The sequence below is a fragment of the Aotus nancymaae genome, unplaced genomic scaffold (genome assembly GCF_030222135.1).
Source record: "Aotus nancymaae isolate 86718 unplaced genomic scaffold, 86718_ANA_hifiasm-v0.15.2.pri h1tg000040l, whole genome shotgun sequence".
In the NCBI taxonomy this organism is placed as follows: Eukaryota; Metazoa; Chordata; class Mammalia; order Primates; family Aotidae; genus Aotus; species Aotus nancymaae.
This window is the reverse complement of record NW_026988454.1, coordinates 127,121,343-127,149,305: the sequence shown is the minus strand read 5'-3', so window position 1 is coordinate 127,149,305 and position 27,963 is coordinate 127,121,343. Positions and strand designations below refer to the sequence as shown.

At 44.2% G+C, this 27,963-nt stretch overlaps 1 protein-coding gene and 1 long non-coding RNA gene across 8 annotated transcripts in view; one reads left to right on the top strand and one right to left on the bottom strand.

The window, feature by feature from the left end:
• Nucleotides 1-5,428, bottom strand: part of LOC105723532 (uncharacterized) — a 97,514-nt gene extending 92,086 nt beyond the window's left edge. For both annotated transcript variants that reach the window (XR_001108843.2, XR_010336736.1), the window contains exon 1: nucleotides 5,313-5,428. This is a non-coding gene — a long non-coding RNA (uncharacterized LOC105723532). The remainder of the gene's footprint in view (nucleotides 1-5,312) is intronic.
• Nucleotides 5,429-5,561: 133 nt separating this feature from the next.
• Nucleotides 5,562-27,963, top strand: part of ZNF76 (zinc finger protein 76) — a 33,477-nt gene continuing 11,075 nt past the window's right edge. For 3 of the 6 annotated variants that reach the window (XM_064361135.1, XM_012461619.2, XM_064361136.1), the window contains exons 1-2: nucleotides 5,562-5,748; nucleotides 23,720-23,888. In XM_064361135.1, coding sequence (XP_064217205.1) covers nucleotides 23,816-23,888 — 73 coding nt within the window. In that variant the 5' untranslated portion in view covers nucleotides 5,562-5,748; nucleotides 23,720-23,815. The other 3 variants (XM_012461621.3, XM_012461618.3, XM_012461620.3) reach the window with 2 other exon arrangements.

Genomic DNA, 27,963 nt, shown 5'->3' with positions numbered 1-27,963 from the left:
CTATTGCAATTATATAATTCCCTGACATGAAATTTTATTGGATTTAATATCTACACGATATAGCCATTTAAGAGTATAACTTGAGGAACAAAGGAAAATCTACCTTATCAAAAAACATGTTGGGGTGGCCTATCAGAATCTTAAACTTCCCCTTTAGCATCTATAGTGAAGTTATAGATGAAGTACATTCATTCCATAATTACTGAGCTCCTATTATATGCCAGGCAGTGAGCATCTGCTCATCAGCTTATTGACAATAGCCATGCTCAAAATCCACACTCCTCATGTAACTTTCTGATTATAATCGTCAGGTAAGATTCCCCAACAGGAGAGATAATCCAGTTCACTTGGTGGCTATAAGTATGAAAGAATGCACTGGCATTCTATTATGCACATTAACTTCCTATGAATTTGATTTAATGTGACAAAACATGAACACCTTTGTGTGGACTCACAAAATCACACTTCTAGAACTGCAAAGCCAAGGACCATATCCATGACCTTCATACTACACCAACTTGGTGCCATTGTCTTTGACTTCTCTCATAACTTACTTCTATTCCAAGAACAAGTCTTCTTCCTTACTTCCTAGGACATTTGCTTTGGTGTCCCAAAATAATGGATAGTCAGGGACCTTGGAGTTTGGATATGCCTATATTAAGAACTCTTCCAGGTTGGGTAAATGAAGATTTTCCAAGTATATGAGAAGACTGCAAGGAATATCCAGGCAATATCCTCAAATCAGTCGGAGGAGAGTTTTAAAGGAATAAATTTCCAGATCTTCAACTTCTCTATGAAATATTTCCTTTCTGCTGACAAATGGTGGTGTTTAAGGAAAAAAAAAAAAAAAAGAAATATTTCCTAACACCAGGCCGGGTGCGATGGCTCACACCTATAATCCCGGCACTTTGGGAGGCTGAGGAGGGAGGATCACCTGAGGTAAGAGTTTGAAACCAGTCTGGCCAACATGGTGAAACCCCGTCTCTGCTAAAAATACACAACCAGGCGTGGTGGTGCACACCTGTAACCACAGCTACTCAGGGGGCTGAGGCAGAAGAATCGCTTGAACCCAGTAGGGGGAAGTTGCAGTGAGCCAAATTGGGCCACTGCACTCCAGCCCTGGTAACAGAGCGAGACTCCATCTCAGAAAAAAAAAAACAAAAAACAAAAAATTAGCCAGGAGTGGTGGCTGACACCTGTAATCCCAGCTACTTGGGAGGCTGAGGCATGAGAATTGCTTTAACCCAGGAGGGGGAGGTTGCAGTGAGCCCAGATCGCGCCACTATACTCCAGTGTGGGCAACAGCAGGAATGAAACTTCATCTCAAAAAAAAAAAAAAAAAAAGGCCAGGGCACAATGGCGCACACCTGCCGAAGCAGGTGGATTGAGAGGTCAGGAATTCAAGACCAGCCGGACCAACATGGTCAAACCCAGTCTTTACTAAAAATACAAAAATTAGCCAGGCATGGTGGTAAGCATCTGTAATCACAGCTACTGGGGAGGCTGAGGCAGGAGAACTGCTTGAACCCAGAAGGGGGAGGTTGCAGTGAGCCAAGATTGCGCCACTGCACTCCAGCCTGGGTGACAGAGAGAGACTCCATCTCAAAAAAAAAAAAAAACTTCTAAAACCAATCTGTTTGAGAGCCAGCTGACATATTCATGCACACTCTCCATTCCACCATTATCCCCACTTTGACCATAGTCCTTGTCCTACTTCACAAAAGAAAGGACTATCCCTCCCCTACACTGAATCTTGATGCATGGTCCAGGGTGTAAAAACCTAGGGAGCTGGGAGGGGGCAATTATTTTCCACTTCATATCAAAATATTCCTATTGCAATCAGTCTTCTTATTTCATCCTACAAATGTTTATTACTTTCTATCTCCTAGTAAAAAATGAAATTGCTAGCTGCTCAATTCATTATTTCTTAGCAAATAACAGCTTTCCTTTCTAAAAAATACAGAAGAAAAAATTTGTGTAACAAGATTATTAGAGTTATTTCTGATTTTTAGACATGATTCTCATTTAATTGTTCCCAGAAGCTGAACGACAAGAGTTTGATGAAAGCAGGCACACACACATTTACCAAGGGAATATACGCCTTCTATACGACTTCTCAAAACTGATGGATTTAACTACACATTATACAGTACATTATATGTATAATTAGGAATAATTATATAATAAGAAATAGTACTGTCTCATTTTTAACATTTATTATGTTAATAGTAGGTCTACATAATTTTAATCTTAACTGGTTGCTTAGTGGTCTGTTCTACAAGCTACAGTTAATCACTTATTTCCTAACAATTTTTATAATATTCCTCAAAATGAATGTTAACATATTTATTTGAATGGAAGAATAAAGTCAAACATTTTTCTAACAGAAAGTAGGTCTGATTTGGCTGATTGTTTTGAAATGAAAACTAGCTTTGCCAATTCCACAAATGGCAGTTGTTTTCTATACAGTGAATGAGCTGAATCTGCATTTCAGTTTAACAAAAAAATCCTGAAAAATATAAGAATTTTATAAAAAATATTGTTTTGGCAAAGAAGCATGGAAATCAATATCTGATTAACAAGGTGCCTCTGAGTATAAAGGTCACAGATAATAATCGTGCTTAATAAAACTGAAACTGAGATTCTAATAACTAGATAAATCCTTTTGGAAGTTCAGTGGTTTCTAATCCCTTGTTTTCAACAAAATTAAAAGAAGACTCTATTTGATAGTATTTGATAATATTAATAGATCACTCTGTGATGGTTGGCATATAATTTAGAAGTTCAGAGACTCAAAGAATATAATTGTAACAAATCTCTTCCTTTTCCAATTATGCAAACAAGGTTTCTCAGTACTCATGTCTATAAAAATAAAAAACAGGTAAAGGATTGATATTGTACCTTATCTCCTTCCACCATTAGGTGATATTAATCCATGAATACCTGAACTAATTGGGGAGAAACACCATATTTCTCATTAAGAGATGCATTTTCAATAAAAATTGTACTTTTTAGGTTTCGCAAGTCATAAAAATGTTAAAAATATTTAGTAAAAATGCTGGGCGCGGTGGCTCATGCCTGTAATCCCAGCACTTTGGGAGGCCGAGGCGGGTGGATCACGAGGTCAAGAGATCAAGACCATCCTGGTCAACATGGTGAAACCGTGTCTCTACTAAAAATACAAAAAATTAGCTGGGCATGGTGGCGCGTGCCTGTAATCCCGGCTACTCAGGAGGCTGAGGCAGGAGAATTGCCTGAACCCGGGAGGCGGAGGTTGCAGTGAGCCGAGATCGAGCCATTGCACTCCAGCCTGGGCAACAAGAGCGAAACTCCGTCTCAAAAAATATATATATATATTTAGTAAAATTTAGTAATACTTAGTAAAAAAAAAAGTTTAGTAAATTATATACTAATAATTACAGGAAATGAATGGAATTAGAAGTTTAAGGAGAAAGAGAACTACATAAAATTTGTTAAAGAAGAGCTTGCTCATATATTTTTAAGTGAATGATGGTAGGTATTAGATTTTTAGGGTACTTGGAATCCACCGGATACTTTTTTTTTTTTTTTTTGAGACAGAGTCTCGCCCTATTGCCCAGGCTGGAGTGCAGTGGCATGATCCCGGCTCACTGCAACCTCTGCCTCCCAGGTTCAAGCAATTCTTCTGCCTCAGCCTCCCTAGTAGCTGGGACTACAGGCATGCACCACCACGCCTGGCTAATTTTTGTATTTTTAGTAGAGATGGGGTTTCACCATATTGGCCAGGCTGGTCTGGAACTCCTAATCTCGTGATTCGCCCGCCTCGGTCCCCCAAAGTGTTGGGATTACAGGCATGAGCCACCACACCAGGCCTGACGGATACATTAAGAATGATGTAAGTCTTAGTTTAAGATGTCAAAATTTGAAATTGTATCCTTTATAAGTATTTAAATCAATGAAGGAAAATTTAGGTATCAACTTAAAAATGAACAAGCAGCACATAGCTATTCAAAATTCTTTTATGGGTTCATTCTAAAAAATGTCTGAAGATCACTAGCCTATATGTTGAGGGGAAGGGATAGGACAGAAACTGCTAGCAATGATCTTCAATATTGCCCTCCAAAATATCCTCACCAATTCTTCCGAGGACCTGAAATTACCTTCCTTTAGGATCATTACTTCAGATTCAGACAGTTCCAGAGCTCTTGTTAAATGTACAATGGCAGAGGTGACTCGCCATCAGATGAGGATCCATAAGCAATGTGAGAAAGGACAGATATATACACATACATACATACATATATATTTTACTATGGAAAAAAAGGTGGTTGGAGAGGGACAAACTCAGGTACAGCCTCAGTTCTATTCCCTGTTGTATTTCTAACCCTCAATTCGTATTATAAGAGGAGCTACTTGGCCCGGCGCGGTGGCTTACGCCTGTAATCCCAGGCATGGGATTCCTATGGTTAGATGGTTAATTCTAACCATCAGTTGTCACTCACTGCCTACCTGAGAACCTGATGAGAACTCTGGTCCCTGCCAGAATAAGGTCAGAAAGGGGTCTTTCTAGTTAAGGTCTTCAGGCAAGAGAGAAAGAGGATGCCTGTGTCCCCAAAGATATCTTTAGCTAGTACAAGCCCCAAACCCAGTACTTACATTCTGTGTCTAGTTTATGTCCTTTTAAAATTATTCTTAGTAGGCTACATTGTTTTTGGGTCAGGGAAGATACAAAAGAAACCAGTTGAAGTCTGAAAGGATAGAGAGGAGAAAGTTTCTCACCTCATTCCTCCAGGCACCCAGTTCCTCTCCTAAGAGGCAATCTCTACCAGTTCCTTCTCTAACGCCCCTCCTTTTTAATTTGATTTTTTACCGAAAGCTCGATCCCTTTTAATTTTCCCTCAGGTTTCTGAAAATTTCCCAATCGCAGCCCCTTCCAGGAGGGAAATAGTAAAAGGGCTTGGTTTTTATGTTCACCCCAAAGCAAGCCTAGCCTGAGGGTGGGGCTGACGGGGGAATGAGAGAACCTAAGAGGACCGCCAGGGCGCCCTACCGGAGGAGGCGAGTCCCTCACCGCCCCCTACATCGTCCTTTTCAATAAGTAGCTCTTAATACCTGCAACTGCTTCCTTCAAGGGGTGGCTTGAAGATCAGTAGGCAAGGCCTGCGAACTGCGCACCTTAAAGAGCTTCGGGACAGTAAGACAGCGAGTGCTGAGCGCGCAGCCAGGAGAAAGCCTGGGGGCTCTGAGCTCGGAGGAGAGAGAGGGCAGTCCCCGGGCCTGCGTCCCTCCACAACCTGCGCCTCCTGTCCTCCCGCGCTACTCCCAAAGCGCACCTTCTCGCCCGCGAGCCGCGGAAGTGACGGCGCAGAGCCCTCGGGGCCTCCATCACCTCCTCACGCCTCAGGTGGACCGAATCCTTGTACGCGACAGGTAGCGGTTCCCGATTGCTATAGCGACAACCCGGCTCGGAGCCGCGCCCAGGACTTGACCCGGGCGTCGTGACGTCAGCACGCCCTCCCTGGGCGCTCGGCCTCGCGAGCCATGCGTCACCCCGGCCTGCAGGGGCGGGCCTCCAAGGAGCTCGGTTCAGATCCCGGCGGCCGGGGCTTCAGGAGCCCCGGAACCGGGATAAGTAGGACGGCTGCCGCGGTGAAGCGGGGGGCGGGGTGGAGCGTGCCCGGTATTTTCTATACGGGTTCCCGGGCCCGGTAGAGGCGCGCCGAGAGGAGAGGAAAGTGCGGCGGCCCTGGAACCTGGATATCGCGGGAGGCAAGCTGCGCGCGGGCGGGCGGGCTATGGCGCAGGCGGGTTGCGGGGCCGGCGCTGGTGGCGGGGCCCGGTGCATGGCGGTCTGTCGGCGGAGTCGCTCTCGGGGGCTGTCAGGTTGGTGGCTGCGGGAAGAGTGGGTCCACCATGCCCAGGGCGGGAGGCCGGGCGGGCGCAGGGCCCCGGGAAGGTCCCGAGCCCCGCGTGCCCACCTCCTTCCGGCCCTAGCCGGGCGTCCGGGCCGCTATACCGCGGCTGGGCCCCCTCCCCCACCCAGGGTGCCTGCCCCTCTTTTCCGCTCTGCGGCTCCTCCCCCGTGACTCCCAAACCCCACCCCTTGACGACGCCCGCCTCCACCCCGGTGACCCCACACCCCACCCACTGACCCCAAGACCTCACCAGGTAACCATTGATTATTATTCATTGGCTGCTAACCCTTGAATTCCCTAGCACTTCTCAGAAACCCACGAATCAATGACTCCCTCAGTTTTAATCCGGTGACTCACAACACCCTAAGATTCCCACACTCCTCCTTAGTGACCTCCAAACCTGGGTGACCCTCCTGGCCCGGTAACCCCTCCGACTCTTCCCTGTGTTCCCCACAAACTCGGTGATTCCCCTCAAAACTCTGCAGGCAACTCTGAAGCCCTACTCCAATAGTTTTCTACCCACTTGTCTTCTACACAACCCTCAGTATCTTTGCCCTGTAGCCCTATGACCCTCATTCCATCTCTCCCTTTATCCTAAAATCACCCCCACTGGCATCCCTCTCTGCGCTCCCAGCTCTTCAGTGTGGATCAGCACATAACTTACAAGTGCCCAGCAACTTTTTGGTGCTGAGGAGGATATAGAGATTAATATGAAGTAGTAATAATTAGAAGCATCAGAGAATTCTGGATCAATCCAGAATTCTGGGAGACATCCCCTCCTCACTCTGGATCTCAATTTCTCATCAAGATTGTCATTAGGTTGGGTTAGATGATCTTAAAGTTTCCTTCCATCTGTGAAATTGTGAAATTCTGCAATTCTCGGTCAAGATAATAATTTTTTCCCATCATTTTTGTACCCCACCCTGGAAGTTTCCTCTTTGTAACCTCACCCCAGGATCTGCTTTCATCATAAACCTTACTGCCTCATTCCCATCACCCACTGTACTCTTAATAGTGCATACCCATTTCCCTTGATCAGGCCCCATCAGTTAACATGTTTGCAAAACGGTGTAGCAGAGTGCTTCATTTGGGGGCATTGAGGTCATAACAAACCTAGGTTCCAGTCTGATTCTGGTCCTTCAGCTATGGGACTTTTGATACATTATTTAGCCTGTCTTATCTTCAGTCTCCACCTCTGCTAAGGGAGGAAAATAGTAGTTCCTGACATAACACATGTAAAGCACTGGGCACCATGCCCGGCACGTGAGAACCTTTAGTATAAGCTGTTTTTAGAAATGAGAAGCTCCTGTGGATCTTACTGTGTCCTGAGTGCTAGGGATTCAACAGACTGAACATGTGGCCCATGCCTTGCATTATATTGCTACTCCTGACATTTTGGAATCCCTATCTTCTCTCTGCTGTGGCCTCACTTCTCTGGTTCTTTACCCTGATTTTGCCTCAGTAATGATTGGCTTGCTCAGTACCTATTGTGTGCCAAGCTCTGGATATGTAAGTTAAATTTACCACTCAACAACCCCAAGAGTTAATTAATATATCCACCATTTTCGCTTCCCATATTCTTATTTGTTAGGTTGGTTGGCTGTGGAGAAATGAACCAGAAACTCACACAGCTAAGTAACAGATTTAAACCCACAGTTAAAAACAAAACAAAAACCCTATTCCATTGCCTGTCTTTCCCCCAAACCTACCTGGACCCAGCATTAGCTCATTCCTTGATCCCCAAGGTTCTGGTCTTGAACTCCTAGCCTCAAGGGATCCTCCCACCTTAACATCTCAAGTAGCTGAGATTACAAGCATGAGCCACTGAGACTGGCCCTGACCCCCAAGGTTTCTGTTACCCTTTACCACATAACTTGGTGACTTTCTCATCTTACTATTTGTGACTTTTGATCTCATATCCCCTGAAACCCCTGCACCTTGTAGGGGAGGGAAAATATATTTTTAGGTTCATGGTTTAGGCCCCTATAAGAAAAGACAGATTAAAAGAGAAGATCTTACACGTTTATTTAGCGTAAGTTTTATGTGACAGGAGCCTTCATAAGGGAATGAAGACCCAAAGAAATGATTAAACTTGTGTATTTTTATGCTAGGTTTGATGAAGAATGGATGGTTTTGGAAAAAATACAAAAGGTACTATCAAATAGTAATAAGCTGGGAGAAACTTAGCAAGGCCTTTTTGTTCAGACTCTTCTCTATGTTCCTGTGTCTTCACAGATAAGAGTGCTTCTTTCCTCTGAGTATAGGGAGGGCATCTCTCTACTAGGGTTTTATGACCTGCTTCAGGGGAAAGTCAGAAAAATCCTTTCTAGGTTTTATGATCTGCTTCAGGGGAGAAGAGACTTGGAGAAAGTGAGAGTGACCTTCCTACTGCCATTTTCTCAAGTTGCCATGTTTTGGAGTAGTGTCTTGAACCCAATCAACCTCTCTTTTCATCCTTTGCCCAAATATCTCTTGTGCTACGCTCCCAGACCTTGCCCTGTGGGCTCACTCACCTTACAGTGTCTCCCACCTCACTGGCACTTTACCCCAAATCCTCTCATCTTGTTAAGTCCTTTAGCCCCGGGAATCCACATGTCTGTATGCGCTAAAACCCTCTAGCCTAGTAGTTTTCATCCTATTTTTAGTCTCAGTGTTCTGCTCCCACCACCCCACCTTCTACCATCCTCACCCACATTCTGTGATCTGAAACCTTCATCTAATTCACCCTTCATTTAGTGACTTCTTGATGTGCCTAGCTCAATGGAATAAGCCCCTTCCATCCTAGCATGAACCCATCCTGCATAACTTGCACACCCATTCTAAGGCCTCGCCTCTCATACCCCTGCCCAGTATCCTGTGAGATCCTGCCTCAGATTCCTCCCTCAGTGATTGCCTTTTCAACTGGATTGTCTTTCACTCTTCCACATAGCCTTCTCCTTTCTGCCTTCCTCTTACTTGTCCCCTCAGCCATCCTTACCTCACCAATCTTGATAACTGATTACAATGTAAATATCCCTTCCATCTTAACTCTGCTCCTTTCTTCTTCCACTCTCTTGTGCAACTAACTCTAGGGCCATGTTTATGCCCCTGCTGCTTTCAGCTCTGCTTCCTTCATACACTGCACTGTCCCATCAAACTTCGTCAGTCTCTTCAGTTTATCCAGAGAACTACACTCTTCTCTGGGAACTTCTGATGGCTTCTGATAATAGATCACCAAAGGATCTCGGTCCTTTAGAGGGCAGGGAGAGAGCCCTTGGAAATCCTTCAGAATCAATCTAGCTATGTCTCCTGAACACACTCCGACTATCCTATCCTGTTATGGAGCAGCTTGCTGTATATGGCCTGAGGGTGGAATGCTTTGGGCGGCAGCCTCTGCAGGCACTGAATTAGCCCCATTGTTTTCCAAGGCCTGGGAAAACTTTATAATCCCCACCCACTGAAGTCTAAAGAGTCAATAGCAAAATGTGACATCAAACATCCACACCCAAAAGTCTATTCTGTGGGTTGCCAAATTCCCCGGTCTCATAGTGTACTTATTGGCTGTACAGCAGAAGGCAAAACTAGACTTGAGGAAACGGTATATCCTGGGTTCTACAACTGCTGTGGATGGATTTTTAAAAAGAGCTCTTGCTTTAGATTTGTTTACTTAGGGCACAGAACATATTCTGCCTTGTATTTGGGTTATTTGTGTACTTTTCTCACCCCCACCCTGTGAGTTCCTTGAGGACAGAGACTAGGTTTTTCTTTTTTGTTTGAGATAGAGTCTCACTCTGTCACCCAGGCTGGAGTGCAGTGGTCTGATCTCAGCTCACTGCAACCTCCACCTCCCAAGTTCAAGTGATTCTCACACCTCAGCCTCCTGAGTAGCTGTAATACAGGCGCCTGCAACCACACCTGGCTAATTTTTGTATTTTTAGTAGAAATAGGGTTTCACCATGTTGGCCAGGCTGATCTCAAACTCCTGACCTCAGGTAATCTACCTAGCCCAGCCTCCTAGAGTGTTGGGATTACAGGCGTGAGCCACTGCACTTAGCTGGTTTTCTTTATCTTCTGTCTTAATCTCATCATTCATATTTAGCAGGTAGTCAGTAAATACTTGTTAAATTAAGTTAACTCACTCAGAAATTCTGCATCAGGTGTACACAAGTAAAAGCAGTTCATGTCTACATTCATTTTGCAGACACAGCAACACCTCTCTCCAAAGTTCTCCCAACTTGATAATGGGCATGTCCCTTGATTTAAACAGTCTGGAATTTAGACACTCCTTTTTTTAGTAATTGCTCAGGTGGGAAAATGGGTATAAGTGTTTTCTGGATTTTTTTCCTACTGTATTTCTGGAAAGATAGATTGTTTGATGCAGTTGCTCAAATACAGTGATAATAGCATCAGGGTCTATCTTATATAGATCTGTTCTCAAGAAAACAGCTAGTTGGAATATTTAGTATGGGTTTAAGAGACGATTAGGGAACAGAGGAAACCAAGGAGGCAAAATGTTGATAATTTTTGAATTTGAGTAATGGGTTCAAGACGTTCATTATGCTATTCTTTTATGTAAGTTGGAAATCCACTATAAAAAGATTAAAGGAAAGGGCAGCTAGAAGAACAAGTGCAAATTTAGCACCGTTCCTTGGAAAACACCTCGGAGCAATTGAGCTACTGTTTCTGAATCAGTACTGTTATCTAGGTTAAGTAGTATATTTAGTCCTAACCTTTCTCTGACCTCTTCTGTTTGTAAGATATCAGGATACTAAATTTAAAAATTAGCACCCTGCAGAAATTTGTACCTGGTGGCCTGGGAATTGTAACATCCTGGCAACAAGCACCTTTTGCCCTGCTTCTCAGCTTAGGTGTGGTTTCTGGTGGAATGGGGCTGGACTGGACCTGAGAAGAAGATGAGGCAGTAAGGAGGAAAGAAGGACCCAGGGCTGGAGAGAGACCGGAGCACAACTAGGGTCTTCCCCTTTTTGCCTACAGTTTTCAGGTTACTGGGAGATCTTACAGGTATATATATTCATTCACTCACTGATTCATTCATCCCACAAATATTTGGTGAATGTCTGCTGTGTGCCAGATACTTTTCTAGGTACTGGGGATAGAGTAGTGAGCTCACCATTTGGGGAATGGACAGGGGAGAGACAGACAATAAACAAATAAGTAAAATATACAAGAGAAAGTTAAGCAGAGAAGAGAGATAGAAAGTGCCAGGAGTAGGCTGGGTGCGGTGTCTCACACCTGTAATCCCAGCACTTTGGGAGGCTGGGGTGGGTGGATCACAAGAGGCCAGGAGTTTGAGATCAGCCTGGCCAACATGGCAAAACCCCAGCTCTACTAAAAATACAAAAATTAGGCAGGCGTGGTAGTGGATACCTGTAATCCCAGCTACTCAGGAGGCTGAGGCACAAGAATCGTTTCAACCCAGGAGGCAGAGGTTGCAGTGAGCGGAGATCGCGCCTCTGTACTCCAGCCTGGATGACAGAGCAATACTCTGTCTCAAAAAAAAAAGAAAAGTGCCAGGAGTCTGGGTGTTAAAATTTTAAATAGGGTAGTTGAAGAAAGTCCTACTAAAAGGTAACATTTGAGCAAATACCTGAAGTAAGTTAGGGGGTAAGGCAAGCATATATCTAGGGGAAGTTTATTCCAGTCAGGAAGAACAGTGAACACAGGCCCTGAGACAGGAGTGTGCTTTATGTATTCAAGAAACATGAGGAAGCCAGCCAGTGCAGTTGCAGTATATGAGTGAGAGAAGAAATGGCAGGTGTTGGGGTGGGAGTGAATTGGGGCCAGATCACACAGGCCACTGGCTTTTACTGTGAGTTGTGAGTGGGATGGTAGCCATTAGAGGATTCTAGACAGATAAGTAACATGGCCTGACATATTGAAAAGGTCATTCTGGCTGCTGTGTTGAGAATAAGCTATAATGGGGCAAAAATGGAAGGAGGAAAACCGGTTAGGAGGCTACTACAATAGAAGACAAGAGAAGTTGGTAGCTTGAACCCAAGATAAAGCAATGGAAGAGTGAGAAGTGGTTGGCTTATGGATATATTTGGAAAGGAGCAAACAGGATTTGATGATGGACTGGATGTGAAATGTAAAAGAAATAGCAGTTGAGGATGGCTTCCACATTTTTGGCCTGAGCAACAAAAGGGTAGAATTTCCATCTACTGAAATTGGGGAGCCTGGAAGGAGGGTAGGTTGTTAGATGGGGAAGATAAGGAATTCACTCTGGAAGGTGTCAAGTTTGAAGTGTTTTTTGGATATCAAAGTCGAGATGTTGAGTAAGCAGCTGGATATTCAAGTCTGTTGAAGCCTAGGAAATGCCTACTCTCAGGAAATAAAAGAACACTATCACCTGGCAAGAGACAGAGGAATATGGGAAGAACACTGGTGGTTAGGTGTTAGGCCCTGCTCTGCCACCAGGTAGCTATGTTATCCTTTGGGACTCCTTTGGCAGCGCAGGCCTCTGTTTCTTCATCTGCAAAATGACTGCTTTATTTTATTTTATTTTATTTTATTTGTCTACTTATTTGACAAGGTCTTGTTCTTTCATTCAGGAGACAAAAAAATACAAAAATTAGCTGGGCGTAGTGGTGCCCGTCTCTGTAGTCGTAGCTACTCAGAAGGCTGACATGGGAGGACTGATTGAACTGAAGAGGTCGCTGCTGCAGTGAGCCTCCATGAGTTTCAGATCTGGTCTCAGGGTTCAAGTTAGATAATTTACAATATGCGGAACTGAATCAGGATTCAAATTTGAGCTAAAGAGCTCAGTTAGCTATGTAACCTAATAGTATTAATCATTTCGTATCTGTGGGCACATTCTTTGTTAGGTGCTAATTAAGCCGAAAGGCTTGCTCTCCAGGAACTTAAATTATAATCACTATAACAGAAAGTAAGAATGTTATTTTCCCCTAAAAGAGTCAACTGTTGAGGAAAACACACTCTGTGACAATGTAATCCTTTAACTGCAATCTGGAAACTGTCCCCGCAGCTGTGTTTATCCTTGTGTCATTTAGATGTCAATGTTTATATCGTGAGGAGAGTCTCTTTGACCAGATAAAGGAGAGTACAAGATACAGCTCATCCTAACTGACAAAATTAGTCACCCACAAAATTAGTTTAGAGGAGACATAGTCAACATCTACCACTTAATGGAATGGGGAAATTTTGTCCTGGGTGGTAAACAAACAAACAAACAAACAAACCTGGCTGGGTGCAGTAGCTCATGCCTGTAATCCCAGCATTTTGGGAGGCCGAGGTGGGCAGATCACGAGGTCAGGAGTTCAAGACCAGCCTGGCCAACACAGTGAAACTCCGTCTCTACTAAAAATACAAAAATTAGCTGGGCATGGTGGCACGCACCAGTAATCCCAGCTACTCAGAAGGCTGAGTCAGGAGAATTGCTTGAACCGGAACCCAGGAGGCGGAGGTTGCAGTGAGCTGAGATCCCACCACTGCACTCCAGCCTGGGCTTTAGAGCAGGACTGTGTCTCAAAATAAAACAAACAAACCTGAGATGCAAATCCAAGTGCAGCTGAAGCCATTGTCTTTAACAGATGGCCCTAACCTGTTTTGGGTGCTGTTTCCTAAAGCTGCCAACAAACTTCAAATGCCTCTTGCCCTGACAGCTATGAGTCAAGGTATAGAAAGCGATGGTCTCGTAAATTGTATGCAATTGTCTCTTTTGCTGGTAAAAGTATGAGTCCTACTCAGACTCCTCACTTACAGTTCAGAATCAGAAGGATTTGTGATGTTGGACAGTTCATTCAGGGCCTCAGGCTCATTATACTGTCATCACCTGGAAGCCAGAGCACTTCTACTCTAGTGCCTCTGCTTTGACACTCCCCTAGAGCTGGCCCTCCAGTGAATAGTTCATTCCTGAAAAGTCTGGATATAACTTGTTAGCCTGGTACCATCTCACTTCATCACTTCATTTGTTGGAAGTTCCTGCTACTTTCAGATGGTTGATACAGTATGAGACCCATAGAGTTAAGATAAGAACCAAGGAACTGGGAGCTCTTTGAGATTGTAGAGCTGACCTGAGGCTTTGATGTGGGGGATGTTGCAGGGGTAGCTAAGACCAGAGTTCTTTCTCTGAGATCATCTTTTTATCCTAGGAAGTACTGTCCTATGGCCATGTGGAGCAATAAGGGAGAAAGGTAGTCCCTGCTTAGGCCACCACTTCGGCCAGACCTTGTGACCAGGCTGGTGACACACGTTGAAGCCACCATGTGTCCTCAGGTCCTGTATAGACTTACTGTTGCCTAAGGCTCAGCTGATCAGCTTTCCATATGATATTATAGAATGGCCTCCATGAATTATGAAGCTGAGTTTTCAAATGTGCTTTTGCTATGGACTAGTAATATGGAATCCATCATGTCAGCACTGGACTATCCACTCCTCATGTGTGGAGAATCATAAATATTCCTGTAGCCAACAAAGGGAGTACAAAGCATGCTTTTAGACTTTCTATTTTTAATTATTTTATTTATGTTGCATAGGCAGCACATTCTTAAGGCTTTATTTATTTATTTATGAGACAAAATCTTGCTCTGTCACCCAAGCTGGAGTGCAATGGCGCGATCTTGTCTCACTGCAACCTCTGCCTCCCAGATTCAAGTGATTCTCCTGCTTCAGCCTCCAAAGTAGCTGGGACTACAGGCACCCACTACTATGCCTGTCTAATTTTTGTATTTTTAGTAGAAATGGGGGTTTCACTATGTTAACCAGGCTGATCTCAAACTCCTGACCTAGTGATCCGCCTGCCTTGGCCTCCCAAAGTACTGGGATTACAGGCGTGAGCCACCACGCCCGGCCATTTTCTTTTCGTTGAATATAAAAGATACTCCATAAGAAGTCACCCTTCCATTGTCATCCCAACTCAGTCATCCTTCCATAGGTAACCCTGGTTAGTAATTTCTTTACTATCCTTCCACAGATTTTTTTAATGCCAATGACAGTACATAAAAGGCACTGTTGGCCAGGTGCAGTGGCTCACGCCTGTAATCCCAACACTTTGGGAGGCCAACGTGGGAGGATTACCTGAGGTCAGGAGTTCAAGGCCAGCCTGATCAACATGGTGAAACCCCCTCTCTACTAAAAAATACAAAAATTAGCTGGGCATGGTGACGGGCACCTGTAATCCCAGCTACTTGGGAGGCTAAGGCAGGAGAATCATTGAACCCAGGAAGCAGAGGTTGCAGTGAGCCAAGATCATGCCATTGCACTCCAGCCTGGACGACAGAGCGAGACTCCGTCTCATAAATAAATAAATAAGTAAATGATACTGTTTTATACCTTGCCATTTTTATTTTATATATTTTGGAGATCTTGCTGTGTCAGTATGTAAGGAGCTCCCTCATTTATGTCTACATAGTATGGAAGTTTGATATTGATAGACATTTATGCTGTTTCTAGATCCGTGCTTTTATTATATGCAGGATGCCATAGATAACCTTGGAAATGTTCCATTTTTCACACATGTCCATCCAGCTGTAGGCTAGATGTGAAATTGCTGGGTTAGACAATATGAACATTTGTAATTTTGGTTGATATTGTCAAACTGTCTTCCATAGAGATTGTGCCAATATGTACTCCCACCACCAACAATGTATGACTGTACCTGTTTCTTCACAACCTTATGGACTTTGCTTCGAGTTAAGAATATAGCAGATTCTGCCATGCTGTGGCTTATACCCATAATCCCAACGCTTTGAGGCCAAGGCGGGCAGATCACTTGATCTTGGGAGATCAAGACCAGCCTGGGCAACATAATAAGACCTCATCTCTATAAAAAGTTTAAAAATTAAAAAACAAAAATTAGCCAGGCATGGTGGCACACACCTGTAGTTCCAGCTACTCGGGAGGCTGAGTTAGGAGGATCATTTGAGCCCAGGAGATCGAGGTTGCAGTGGGCTGTGATCATGCCATTGCACTCCAGCCTGGACAACAGAGCGGGACCCTGTCTCAAAGCAACAACAACAAAGACGGCTTGAAGAATATCACATTAAAAATATACCCACCAGGCAAGGTGGCTCATGCCTGTTCATCTCAGCACTTTGGGAGGCTGAGATGGGAGGATCACTTGAAGCCAGGAGTTCAAGACCAGCCTGGGCAACATAGCAAGACTCCATCTCTACAAAAATAAACAAATAAATAGAGAGAGATAGATGTAAGTAAATAAATAAATAAATTAGCTGGGCTTGGTGGCACACACCTGTAGTCCTAGCTACTTGAGAGGCTGAGTTAAGAGGATCACTTCAGTTTAGGAGTTCAAGGTTGCAGTGAGCCATGATCATGCCATTGCACTTGTAACCTGCATGACAGAGCAAGACCCTGTTTTTATATATATTATAAAAATATATATATATATATTATATATATATATATATATATATAATATATATATATTATAAATATATATATATATATATATTTTTTGTATCTTCAAGGGGTAGTTGGATTTCTGGCAGCTAAAGGAAGAAGACTTCTTGAGACAGTTCTCCACCCTGGTATCTCTGCCAGCATGAATTAGAAGTAGATGAATGTTTTTTGTTTTCTTTTGAGACAGGGTCTTGCTTTGTCACACAGGTTGAAGTGCAGTGGCACAATCATGGCTCTCCACAGCCTCAGCTTCCTGGGCTCAAAGGATCCTCCCACCTCAGCCCCCCAAGTAGCTGGGACTACAGGCGTGTGCCACCATGCCTGGCTAGTTTTTTTGTAGAGACAATGTCTGCACCTGACCTTGGCCTCACATTGATTTTTTTTTTTTTTAAGATGAAGTATCAGTTGGGCATGGTGGCTCATGCCTATAATATATGGGAGGCTGAGGCAGGTGGATCACCTGAGAGCAGGAGTTCGAGACTAGCCTGGCCAACATGGCGAAACCCCATCTCTGCTAAAAATACAAAAAATATTAGCCAGGCCTGGTGATGTGCACCTTTAATTCCAGCTACTCTAGAGACTGAAGCAGGAGAATCACTTGAACCTAGCAGTGAGCTGAGCTCACACCACTACACTCCAGCCTGGGAAACAGAGAGTGATACTCCATCTCAAAAAAAAAAAGAAGATGGAATCTCACTCTGTTGCCCAGTGTCCTCTGAAGTGCAATGGTGCAATCTTGGCTCACTGCAACCTTTGCCTCCCGGGTTCAAGCAATTCTCTTGCCTCAGACTCCTGAGTAGCTGGGATTATAGGTGTGTGCCACCACACTGGCTAATTTTTGTATTTTTAGTAGAGATGCAGTTTTACCATGTTGGCCGGGCTGGTCTCGAACTCCTGACCTTAAATGATCTGCCCACCTTGGCCTCCCAAAGTGCTGGGATTACAGGCATGAGTGAGCCACCCCACCTGGCCAGACATTGATTTTTAAAGCCCAGATCAGGGCCAGGCACAATGGGTCACGTCTATATTCCCAGCACTTTGGGAGATTGAGGTTGGGAGGATCCCTTGAGCCCAGGAGTTTGAGACCAGCCTGGGCAACATAGTGAAACCCCCATTTCTTTTAAAAACAAACAAAGCATGTATAAAAAAGAAAACAATCAATGTGCCTTATGCCAAGATATGGTTAGCTATTTTAAACTTGTATTATGTTAACTCAAGTTTCTGTTACTAATTTCCTGTTGTCTTGTCAGTGTTTGGAAACCCATAGAACCAGGTCTGTTCACTAGGTTTTTCTGCGTGTAGTGTTTTTCTATAATAACAAATATTGAATCATTTTACTGCAACTTTTCCAAATCTGGTTCTAATTTGTTTACCACTCATCTCCATCAGCCTTCATCCCTCCCGAACTAATGTGTCTTTGTCCTCATGAGAAGTTTTCTATGTTTACAAATGAAGAATTTTCTGAGTGAAAATTAAGTGATAATTATTTTTCTAATCAAAATTGAACATTCATTCTTCCCTTTTCAGGCAAATGTTTTTGTTGTTGTTGTATTTTTTTGGCTTCTAAATAACAGTTGCCCTCTGGGCTGGCTGAGGCAGAGTACAAAAGCCTTGTTCCAACTGTCCAGAGAGGTCTGGTTGGTAGAAGATGATAGAATAATGAACAGGTGCTTGTGGTCAGCACAGCTCAGCTCGCGCATTATCTCAACCATGATAAAGTGGAGAAACACAAAAACCATGGCTACTCTTTATTTTCTTGCCTTTCACATCTCTTAGTTTTCTCCTTTGTGGAGGCAGTTTAAGCACATCTTGATTCATGGAGAGGCCTAAAGATCCAAAGTATCTAAAAAGTCGGGAGTAGTGGTAGACGCCTATAGTCCCAGACACTCAGGAGGCTAAGGCAGGAAGATTGCTTCAGTCCAGGAGTTTTGAGTTTACAGGAGCTACATCATGCCACTGCACGCCAACCTGGACAACAGAATGAGACCTTGTGTCTAAATAAATAAATAAAAGGTTTTTCTAAATGTTATCTTTCCTCAATAATTACCCTGTTATGTTTTTACATTAAGAAACATATCAAGACCGGGCGTGGTGGCTCACACCTGTAATCCCAGAACTTTGGGAGGCCAAGGAGGCAGATCACCTGAGGTCGGGCATTCGAGACCAGCCTGCCCAACATGGAGAAACCCTGTCTCTATGAAAAATGCAAAATAAGCTGGGCATGGTGGTGCATGCCTGTAATTCCAGCTACTTGGGAGGCTGAGGCAGGAGAATGGCTTGAACCTGGGAGGCGGAGGTTGCAGTGAGCCAAGATTGCACCATTGCACTCCAGCTTGGGCAACAAGAGTGAAACTCCATCTCAAAAAAAAAAAAGGAAGAAACACTCAATATATTGCAAAGGTGTAGGGTTGTTTTCCTGCGTCACAACTAATAATGGGTTAAGTTCATTTAAAAGTGCAGCAAACAGAACTGGACTTGCTCCTAGTTCTAGTAAAGTCAAGAGTACTCCCTTCTGTCAAAGAGTGATGACAGAAGGAAGCACTCTTGACTTTACCCAGCTCAGGTCATTGCAGTGCTAGTAAACCTTATATCCTTCAAGGGGAAAACAGAGCAGCCACTCTCACTGCCCCTCTGCCCTGCCTCAGGGGCTGCTGGAGTAACTAGTCTGAACTGTCAAGTGCAGGCAGAACTACTCACACATAGTCATCCTGGAGCAGTACGAGTCTTTCTTTGGCTCTGCCCATGTCACTGTTATTAGTTCAGTGCCAGCACAAGAGGATTCAGAGTAAACCATCATTGAAAGAAAGTACAGGGAGAAAAATGTCAATCAAGGTACTGGTAGATACCTGGCAGCCATAAAACTTCCTCCTCACCCTTTGCAGTCAGGCTCTTTTGGAAGGCAGCTTCAGAGATTAGGAAAGGTTAGGGAACAACAGTAGCCTCTTTTAAAGGTTTGTATTATGAGGCTTAGGAAGGAAATGTGAATGAGTTGGAGTTATTTAGCCTGGACGCGAGAACATGAAAAGGAGTGGAAATTTGTTTTCTTTGAGTCTAAGAAGGGTTATTTTGGGAAATGTGGCTACCAGCTATTCCCTCTTTCCATTGCGGGTAGGCCAAGAAGGACTGGGTTTCAGTTTCAGTGGGTGAGATGGAAGTTAAACAACCCGTATTCAAGTGTTTTGAGTGCTGACAGAGTGCCGGTCACAGTGGATTAGCAGAAGGAAGAAGTGTGCCAGACATCGAGAAGTATGGGTTCCAGAGCCAGCCAGCCTGGCTTTGAATCCTGGCTTCAACACTTAGTAGCATTGGAACCATGGACAAAGTACTATACCTCTAAGCCTCAGTCATCTCATCTATAAAATGGGTGTAATATACCTACTTTCTTATGGATTATTTTTAAGATTGAGTTAATATAGGTAAGGTGCTTTAAAAAGTGGCTGGTATATATTAATCACATTTATATGTGATAAAAATAAATATTAACATGAGCAGGAGAAAGGATCTTAGGGTAATTTGGGCCAGCATTTCATTGTACAGATAAGGAGGCAGACATAGAGATAGAATCGAGATTAGAAGGCAATTCTGTAGACTTCTAGTCCAGGGTGGTTGCCACTTGTCCTAGCTGTTTTAGGAACCCATATTGCTTCAAAAGCATTTCTTTCCGTTTAGTTTCCCCTTCCTTCCTTCTTCCTGAGAGTCAGTATCTCTAGAGTACAGACATATGTGCCCTCATTTAATCCCTTACAGCAGGCTATGAAGCAAATGCCACTAATACCCCATTTTTTTTTTAAGTGACATCTGGGGCTCAGAGAGGTTTATTTACCTGCCCGAGGCTACACAGCTTCTGAGAAGTTGAGCCTGGACAGAACCCAGACCTCTGACTCCAGAGCCTGTGCTCTTAACCACACCACTGATTTTCCTCAGAAAGTTCCAGTGGAGTGTAGATGTGCTAAATCAAACCATGGGAGCATTTGACAGGTGAGCTGTAGGAGCCACAGGGCCCAGGGAATCTGAGGGTATTTTGCAAACCCTTTTCAACCTATATCTGCTTTGTTTTTATTTTTATTTATTTATTTTATTTGAGACAGAGTTTTGCTGTTGTTGCCCAGGCTAGAGTGTGCAGTGGTGCAATCTTGACTCACTGCATCCTCCGCCTCCTGGGTTCAAGCAATTCTCAGCCTCCCAAGTAGCTAGGATTACAGGCACGTGCCACCACACCCAGCTAATTTTTGTATTTTTTAAATAGAGAACGGAGTTTCACCATGTTGGTCAGGCTGGTCTCAAACTCCTGATCTCAAGTGATCCGCCTACCTCGGCCTCCCAAAGCGCTGGGATTGTAGGCATGAGCCACCATGCCCAGCCTGCTTTGTTTTTAGACCAAGTCTTTCTTATGTGTCTTCTGACACAGTGCGGTTATACACTAAAACAGGTTACCCTAAGAACCTCCCTGTTGAAGAGAGTGAAACTTGAGGGTCGTAGAGCAGACCAAGAGAAGCCAGGACCAGAGCTCTTGTGAGATACAGACCACATGGAGGTTATCAGGGCTCCAGGCAAGGATACTAATAGACCAGAGATGTCAGCTGTCAGAATCCCCACCTTGATCAGTGGTTCTTCACCATTAATCTCTATCAGACCCTGATGACAGCCTTGAACTTTCCTCTCTCCTGGAAAATGTAAAGGCTCACACACCAAAAAAGTATTTTTAAATAGCTTCAAGGCTCATACTTCAAGGCCCAGCTTCACCTCTGTACTTGGCAGCATAGTAATTGAGGTCACATTCTTGATCAAATGGCCTAGGTTTAAATCCTCCTTTACTGGTTAGCTGTGTAACCTTGAGCAAGTTACTTAACTTGGTCTTGGCCTCAAGTTCCCTCACTTGTAAAATGAGGATAATCATAGCATTTGTTTACAGTTGTTAGAATTAAGTAAGTTAATGTATGTGACATTCCTAGCACATACTCTATGGTAGTATTAACTCTATAGTAGTATTCACTATTAATAATAGTAGTATTGCTGTCCTTGGACCTTAGCCCATTTAGTAAATGTTTATGGACAGAATGAATAATTCTAGTTGAGATGCCAACCCTGGGGTGTAGAGCATTCCAATCAGTGTGTCGCAAATGGTCTATAGTTTTGCGAAGATATTGATCCACTCACCCCTCAGGGGTGCCAAAGCCCCAGTTGGTCACTTCTGGCTTCAAGCAATGACATCTGCAATGTGAACTTCTGGCTTTAAGCAGCAGCTGCTGCAATACAACATAGGACTATCTGTCTCTCTAGGTCCCCTGACACGAAAACCGTTTGGGTAGCACCAGTTGGGGATATCGGTTGGTAAGTCGTGAGACTCCAGTAGGCAGTCCAGATTATTCCAAGTCCAGGAGAATGTTGAGAATGGGTGACAGAGTCTTCACCACTGCACTGAAAGCAGAGGCTGTGGGCTTTCTGCAGGCTTTACAAGTGTGGGGGTCCACAGCTAGAGCAGGCTCCACACCACAGTAGGTACAGAGGATGTCCTGCCAGCAGGAAGCTTCAGTGCTTCCCACCTTGCACATGAGGGACCCAGGGAGTCACTCACAGGATTTGTGGAGAGCCCATAGTATGAGGTGCTGAAGAAACCGCTGTGACCCAGAAACCAGACTAGAGTCCAAAACCTTGTGTAGGCAACAGACATTACACAGATAGTGATAAGTACTGAAGTAGGTTGAGCCCAGAGGTGTGAATGCTAGGAAAAGGTGGTGCCTAGGCTGTGGGAGTTTATAACAGGACCCAGTCTTCTCTGCAAGATGGACTCTAAGGGCTATAGGAAACTATGGAAGGGTTTTTTTAATCAAGGAAGTAGTATGTTTAGAGTTGTACTTTTTTTTTCTTACAAATCCACTTCTATTTATTTACTTTTGATTAGTTTAAGTCCTTGAGGGGCACAGCATCACACAGATTCATAACCTTAGCAAGATTACTTTGGAATTTAGCACAAACCATGCCACTGTTTCCATGGGCCTAAGTTGCCTTTCCCAGGTTACGCTGGTTTTCTTCAGTTTGCCGTGAGCAGTCACTGTGGTGGTCTTTGCTTTGTACATACAAGTACATCTCCTGCCTAAATAGAATTGTTTCATCTTGAGCATAAATACCTTCAATTTTAATAAGAGCTGTGTCCTCCCTTTGGTTCTGGAGGCCCCACTTAATAGCTACCAAAAAATGGCCTTGGACCACAGCCTTCCAAATGTATTTATCTTATTATTATTAATTTTGAGACAGGATCTCACTCTATCACCCAGGCTGGAATTCAGTGGTATGATCATAGCTCACTGCAGCCTCAAAACTCCTGGGGTCAGGCAATCCTCCCACCTCAGCCTCTTGTGTAGCTAGGACTACAGGCATGTGCCACTGCAATTGGCTAATTTTTTTTGTTTTTTGGTAGAGACAATGTCTTGCTGTGTTGCCCAGGTTGGTCTTGAACTCCTAGCCTCAGATAATCCTCCTGCCTCAGCCTCCCAAAGCACTGGGATTATAGGCATGAGACCATATTTACCTTTTAGAAGTCCTGTTCTCAGCAGGCCTCTACAGGCTCCCAAGATGGTGGGAAGAGAGCTGTACTTTTTTTTTAAGTTCAGCCTGACAGCATAAACATGAATGTTAGAACATGAATTGGAAGAGACTGAGGCAGGAGGATTATTTGAGCCCAGGAGTACGAGGTTACAGTGAACTGTGATGCAGCCACTGCACTGCAGCCTGGGTGACAGAGTGATACTTTGTCTCTAAAAAAGGAAAGAAAAGAAAATGAATTGGAAACAGACAAAAGTTTATCTGAGGACATAAGTTAGAAGGCTCTTTACAGTAGTCGGGAGGTGAGAGGTGATACTTGCCTGAAATAAGTATCTGGACTTTTGAGGGAAAAGGATGATTCAAGCATGATTCCACCCAATTCTGAGTGGAAGGCGATACCATCCCTGGGATAGGGCATACTGGAAGTAAAAAAAAAAAAAAAAAATAGAGCTGGAAGGCTGGGACACATTGTAAGTTCTGCTGGGGACTTGTTCAATGTGTGGTACATGTGGGATGTTCCCCGAGGATGGTTAACAAGGCCAGTGGGTAGATAGGTCCAAGTACAAGAGAGATGTTGGAGTAGGCAGAGAGAACTGTCAGCAGTGGGGTTGACCGCCTGCCTTCAGCAGGGCTCCTTCCTAAGGGGAGAAAGTTTAGAAGTGGGTTTTGATCACTGATTTCTTACTTTAAGACCAATTTGATTGGCATGCTTCTCTTTTATGCTCAACTTTTAGAATTCTTAGATATGTATATTTTGAGCCCTTTTCATGAAAACCAATACAGTTCACTACTTTGAAGAATTCATCTTTTTTCTTCTTGGCTGGCCTTATTAACTCCTTCCCTGAGTGTCTTCGCAATAGGAGAAAGCTGGATAACTCATAATGTGATACTGTTCATTTTCTTAGATTTGTGACCCAGAAGGAAATCTCTGACCTTGGCTGTGGCTCTTGGTGCTGGCCAGAAGCCAACTTCATGTCTGAGTGCACAAGCAGCAGTTTGTCATGGAGAGCTTGGGGCTGCAGACGGTGACCCTTAGTGATGGGACAACAGCCTACGTCCAGCAGGCTGTCAAAGGTGAGTATTTCTGGGGACCTCAGGATCCTGCGCTGTCCCTCAACCTCTGGGAAGGAGTGTTCGGTTCTAAGAGTCCCACCTTGCCCTCCTGCCTGCTCACCCTTGCCCACCACCACAACTTGCTCTGCATTAGAATCTCCTGTGGTGCTTGATGAAAAGAGAACTCTAAAATAAAATGCTGCAAGTCAGACAACCCCAGCCATAGGAACCAATACCTCTCAAAGACAGAATTCCTAATATATAATAAGTAGTTCATAAATATTTCTGGAATGAACACAGTGCTAGTTATGACTTCCTGCTTTTCAGATATTCCCTGTCACAGTTTTTTAGTGCCTTCTAGAAGCAGTTTATCAATCTTAATTCAAGCATATTCAAACATTCAAACTATCTACTAAGCATCTGCCATGTACAAGATGCTCTTCTAAGCCAGGCATAGTGGCTCACACCTATAATCCCAGCACTCGGGAGGCTGAGATGGAAGGATCACTTGAGACCAGGAGTTGGAGACCAGCCTGGGCAACATAGCAAGACTCCGTCTCTAAAAAAACTAATAAAAATAATAATCTGGGTGCAGTAGCATGCATCTTTAGTCCCAGCTACTCAGGAGGCCAAGGTAGGGGGATCACTGAAACCCAGGAGTTTGAAACTTCAGTGAACTATGATTGCACCACTGTACACCAGCCTGGGTGACAGAGCAAGATCCTATCTCTAAAAAAAAAAAAGATACTCTTCCTGATTCAAGAGAGGAACACCCAAGCAGAAATCTCATGCCCTAAACGCCACTATGGATTGCCAGTATTAAGAAATAGGGCACATAGTTAAATTTGAATCGGACGTAACAATGAATACTCTTGTAGTATATGTATGTCGCAAATATGTATACTATATACTAAGGACATACATATACCCCTTATAAGGGATAGACATACATAAACATGGGATTAAGCGGGGCTCAGTGGCATGCATCTGTAGTCTCAGCTACTTGGGAGGCTCAGATGGGAGGATCTCTTGAGGCCAGAAGTTTGAGGTCAGCCTAGACAACAGCAAGACACCATCTCAAAAAAAGGGGAGGGTGTTAAATACTATAAAATACTAAATAATAGTAAGTTCTTTAAAAAAATCTATTATTTATCTGAAATTCAGATTTACCTGGGCATCCTGTATTTTATCTGGCAGTCCTACCCCCAACTCTCAAGGTACTTAAAATCAAGGTAGGTGTGGAGTCAGAATAAAGTGTTTTAGGGCAAGGCCTGCGGGCAAGTCCTGCAGGCCAGGGACACTCTTCCTTTCTTGCCAGCGTTCTCAGGTAGCCAGATAGCATTCGTGTCTTCCTTGGACAGCACTGGGCAAACATTGCCTTGTTCCTACTCTTTATTTGGCCTTTTCTGGACTCCATGAGTGTCATTGTCATCATGAAGCATTGTCATTGCAACATTGCCCTCTTTCATTTCAACACACTGTCAAAATATATTTCCACCCCTAGATTTACAGATAAATTGTTTATTGATTTCATTTTAAGTTGTCTATTTTCTGACGATGACTAAGGATGCCCCTTAATCTCATCAGTAAGTTATTTCCATATGAAAGTGTGTGGGGGTCCCTTCTGGAAAGGTTTCTTGTCAAGAGCTGTCTGTGACATACGGATTCTTGTTGGCTTCATCCTTTTGAGAGTGCAACTTCTCAAGAATACTTTTGAAGCCTGAAACTCTCTGTTTGCAGACTTCCCATCCCAGGTCTTGCCCCTCCAGTGCAGTCTCAGTGGGATGGAAGAACTTAGAACTCTAGCTAGGGCTGTGTTTACTCCTTCTCAGTCTTCCACTGAGAATTAATGGTCAAATGAATGAATAAAAAGCAAGTGAGCACACCTGACCTGAGAGAGCCACTCTTTCCTTATATCTTTCTTTCTTATGTATGGATCTCTTTGCCTCCCTACCTTCCCATTTCTTTCTTGTATCAGTTTTCCTGGTTGTTATCTGCCTACTCTGTGGTGTTGCAGGGTGTACTTGCACATACACATGTACAAACACACACTGACTCCCAACAGATTTTTCTACTGCTCAGGGTAGAGCTGTCCTTCAGAGACCAGAACCACACTGTCCTGAAAGGCTTCTCTGACTGGTAAGCTCCTCTGAAGCTTTTGACTGAGGCACTTTTGTCTGTCTGCCAGAAGCCCTAACACTGTATGAGACTTATCTTTAGGATAAGTATAAAATGTATCATTCAAACCCAGCATTTTAAAAGTGGATGAATGTGCTATTAATAAATGCACTGAGACTGTTCCAGGCAAACTGGGGTGTATGGTCACTTCTCTATAATGGGATACGAGGCCCATGTCAGTCAGCTGTTCTCCTCACTGCCTCTTTCCGTTGTAGTCTCTGGTTGTTTGAGGAAATAGTAGGCTAAATTTTTTCTTCAGACAACTCTTCTCAGGTACCTTGAAGCGGTACCCACTCTGCTGGCAGTAGCTTGCCAATGCTTTCAGAACCCCAAGTACTGATGATCTTGCCAGGATTAAAATGAGGGTAGCCTACTGCTTGTGGGTGAGAGGGAAGAAAATGGTTTCCTCTTCTTTATCTCCACCTTACCTGCCTTTGGTTGGTTGTAGGACTGTTAGTTACTGACCCCAAGAAGACTTAGTTTGGGAACAAGTTTGGGGATTCCTCTAAAGGGGAGATGTCAGCTGGAATTAACTGTCTTTCCCACGTAAGTGCTCAGTTTCCTAAACCTGAATCTTCTAAGGAAAAGACAGATCACTTGTCATTAACCTTTTTTTCTTTGTATCTTTTTTTTTTTGAGATGGAGTGTCGCTCTGTCACCCAGGCTGAAGTGCAGTGGCCTGATCTCAGCTCACTGGAGTCTCCACCTCCTGGGTTGAAGCAGTTCTCCGGCTTCTGCCTCCTGAGTAGGTGGGACTATAGGTGTGCACCACCACGCCTGGCCAATTTTTTTGTATTTTGAGTAGAGATAGGGTTTCACCATGTTGGCTAAGCTGGCTTCAAACTTCTGACCTCAGATTATCTGTCCGCCTTGGCCTCCCAAAGTGCTGGGATTACAGGCGTGAGCCACCAAACCCAGCCTTTTTTTTTTTTGAGATGGAGTTTCACTCTTGTTACCCAGGCTGGAGTGCAATAGCGCGATCTCAGCTCTCCGCAACCTCCGCCTCCTGGGTTCAGGCAATTCTCCTGCCTCAGCCTCCTGAGTAGCTGGGATTACAGGTACGCACCACCGTACCCAGCTAATTTTTTTATTTTTAGTAGAGACGGGGTTTCACCATGTTGACCAGGATGGTCTCGATCTCTTGACCTCGTGATCCACCCGCCTCGGCCTCCCAAAGTGCTGGGATTACAGGCTGGAGCCACCGCACCCGGCCTTTTTTTTTTTTTTTTGAGACAGGGCCTCACTCTGTCACCCAGGCTGGAGTGCAGTGGTGTGATCTTGGCTCACTGCAACCTCTGTCTTCCAGGTTCAAGTGATTTCTCCTGCCTCAGCCTCCTGAGTAGCTGGGACTACAGGCACGCACCAACATGTGCAGCTAATGTTTGTATTTTTAGTAGAGACAGGGTTTCACCTTGTTGGCCAGGATGGTCTTGATCTCCTGACCTTGTGATCCACTCACCTCAGCCTCCCAAAGTGCTGCGATTACAGGTGTGAGCCACTGTGCCCAGCCTAACTTTTTTTTTTTTTTTTTTGAGACAGGGTCTCACTCTGTCACCCAGGCTGGGGTGCAGTGGCACAGTCATGGCTCACAACAGTCTGCCTCCTGGGCTCAAGGAATCCTCCTACCTAAGCCTGAGTGACTGGGACCACAGGCATTCACCACTGCACCCAGCTAATTTTTGTGTTTTTTGCAGAGACAGGGTTTTGCCATGTTGCTCAAGCTGGTCTCGAACTCCTGAGCTCAAGCAATTAACCTGCCTTGGCCTCCCGGAGTACTGGGATTATAGGCATGAGCCACCACATCCAACTGTCATTAACTCTTCTGTCTCCCTTTCTTTCCTTTCTCACTTTTCTCCTTCCTTCCCCCTCTCTCAGACTCACTGGACACAAGGAAGGGTCATGTAGGTCTAATTCCAAG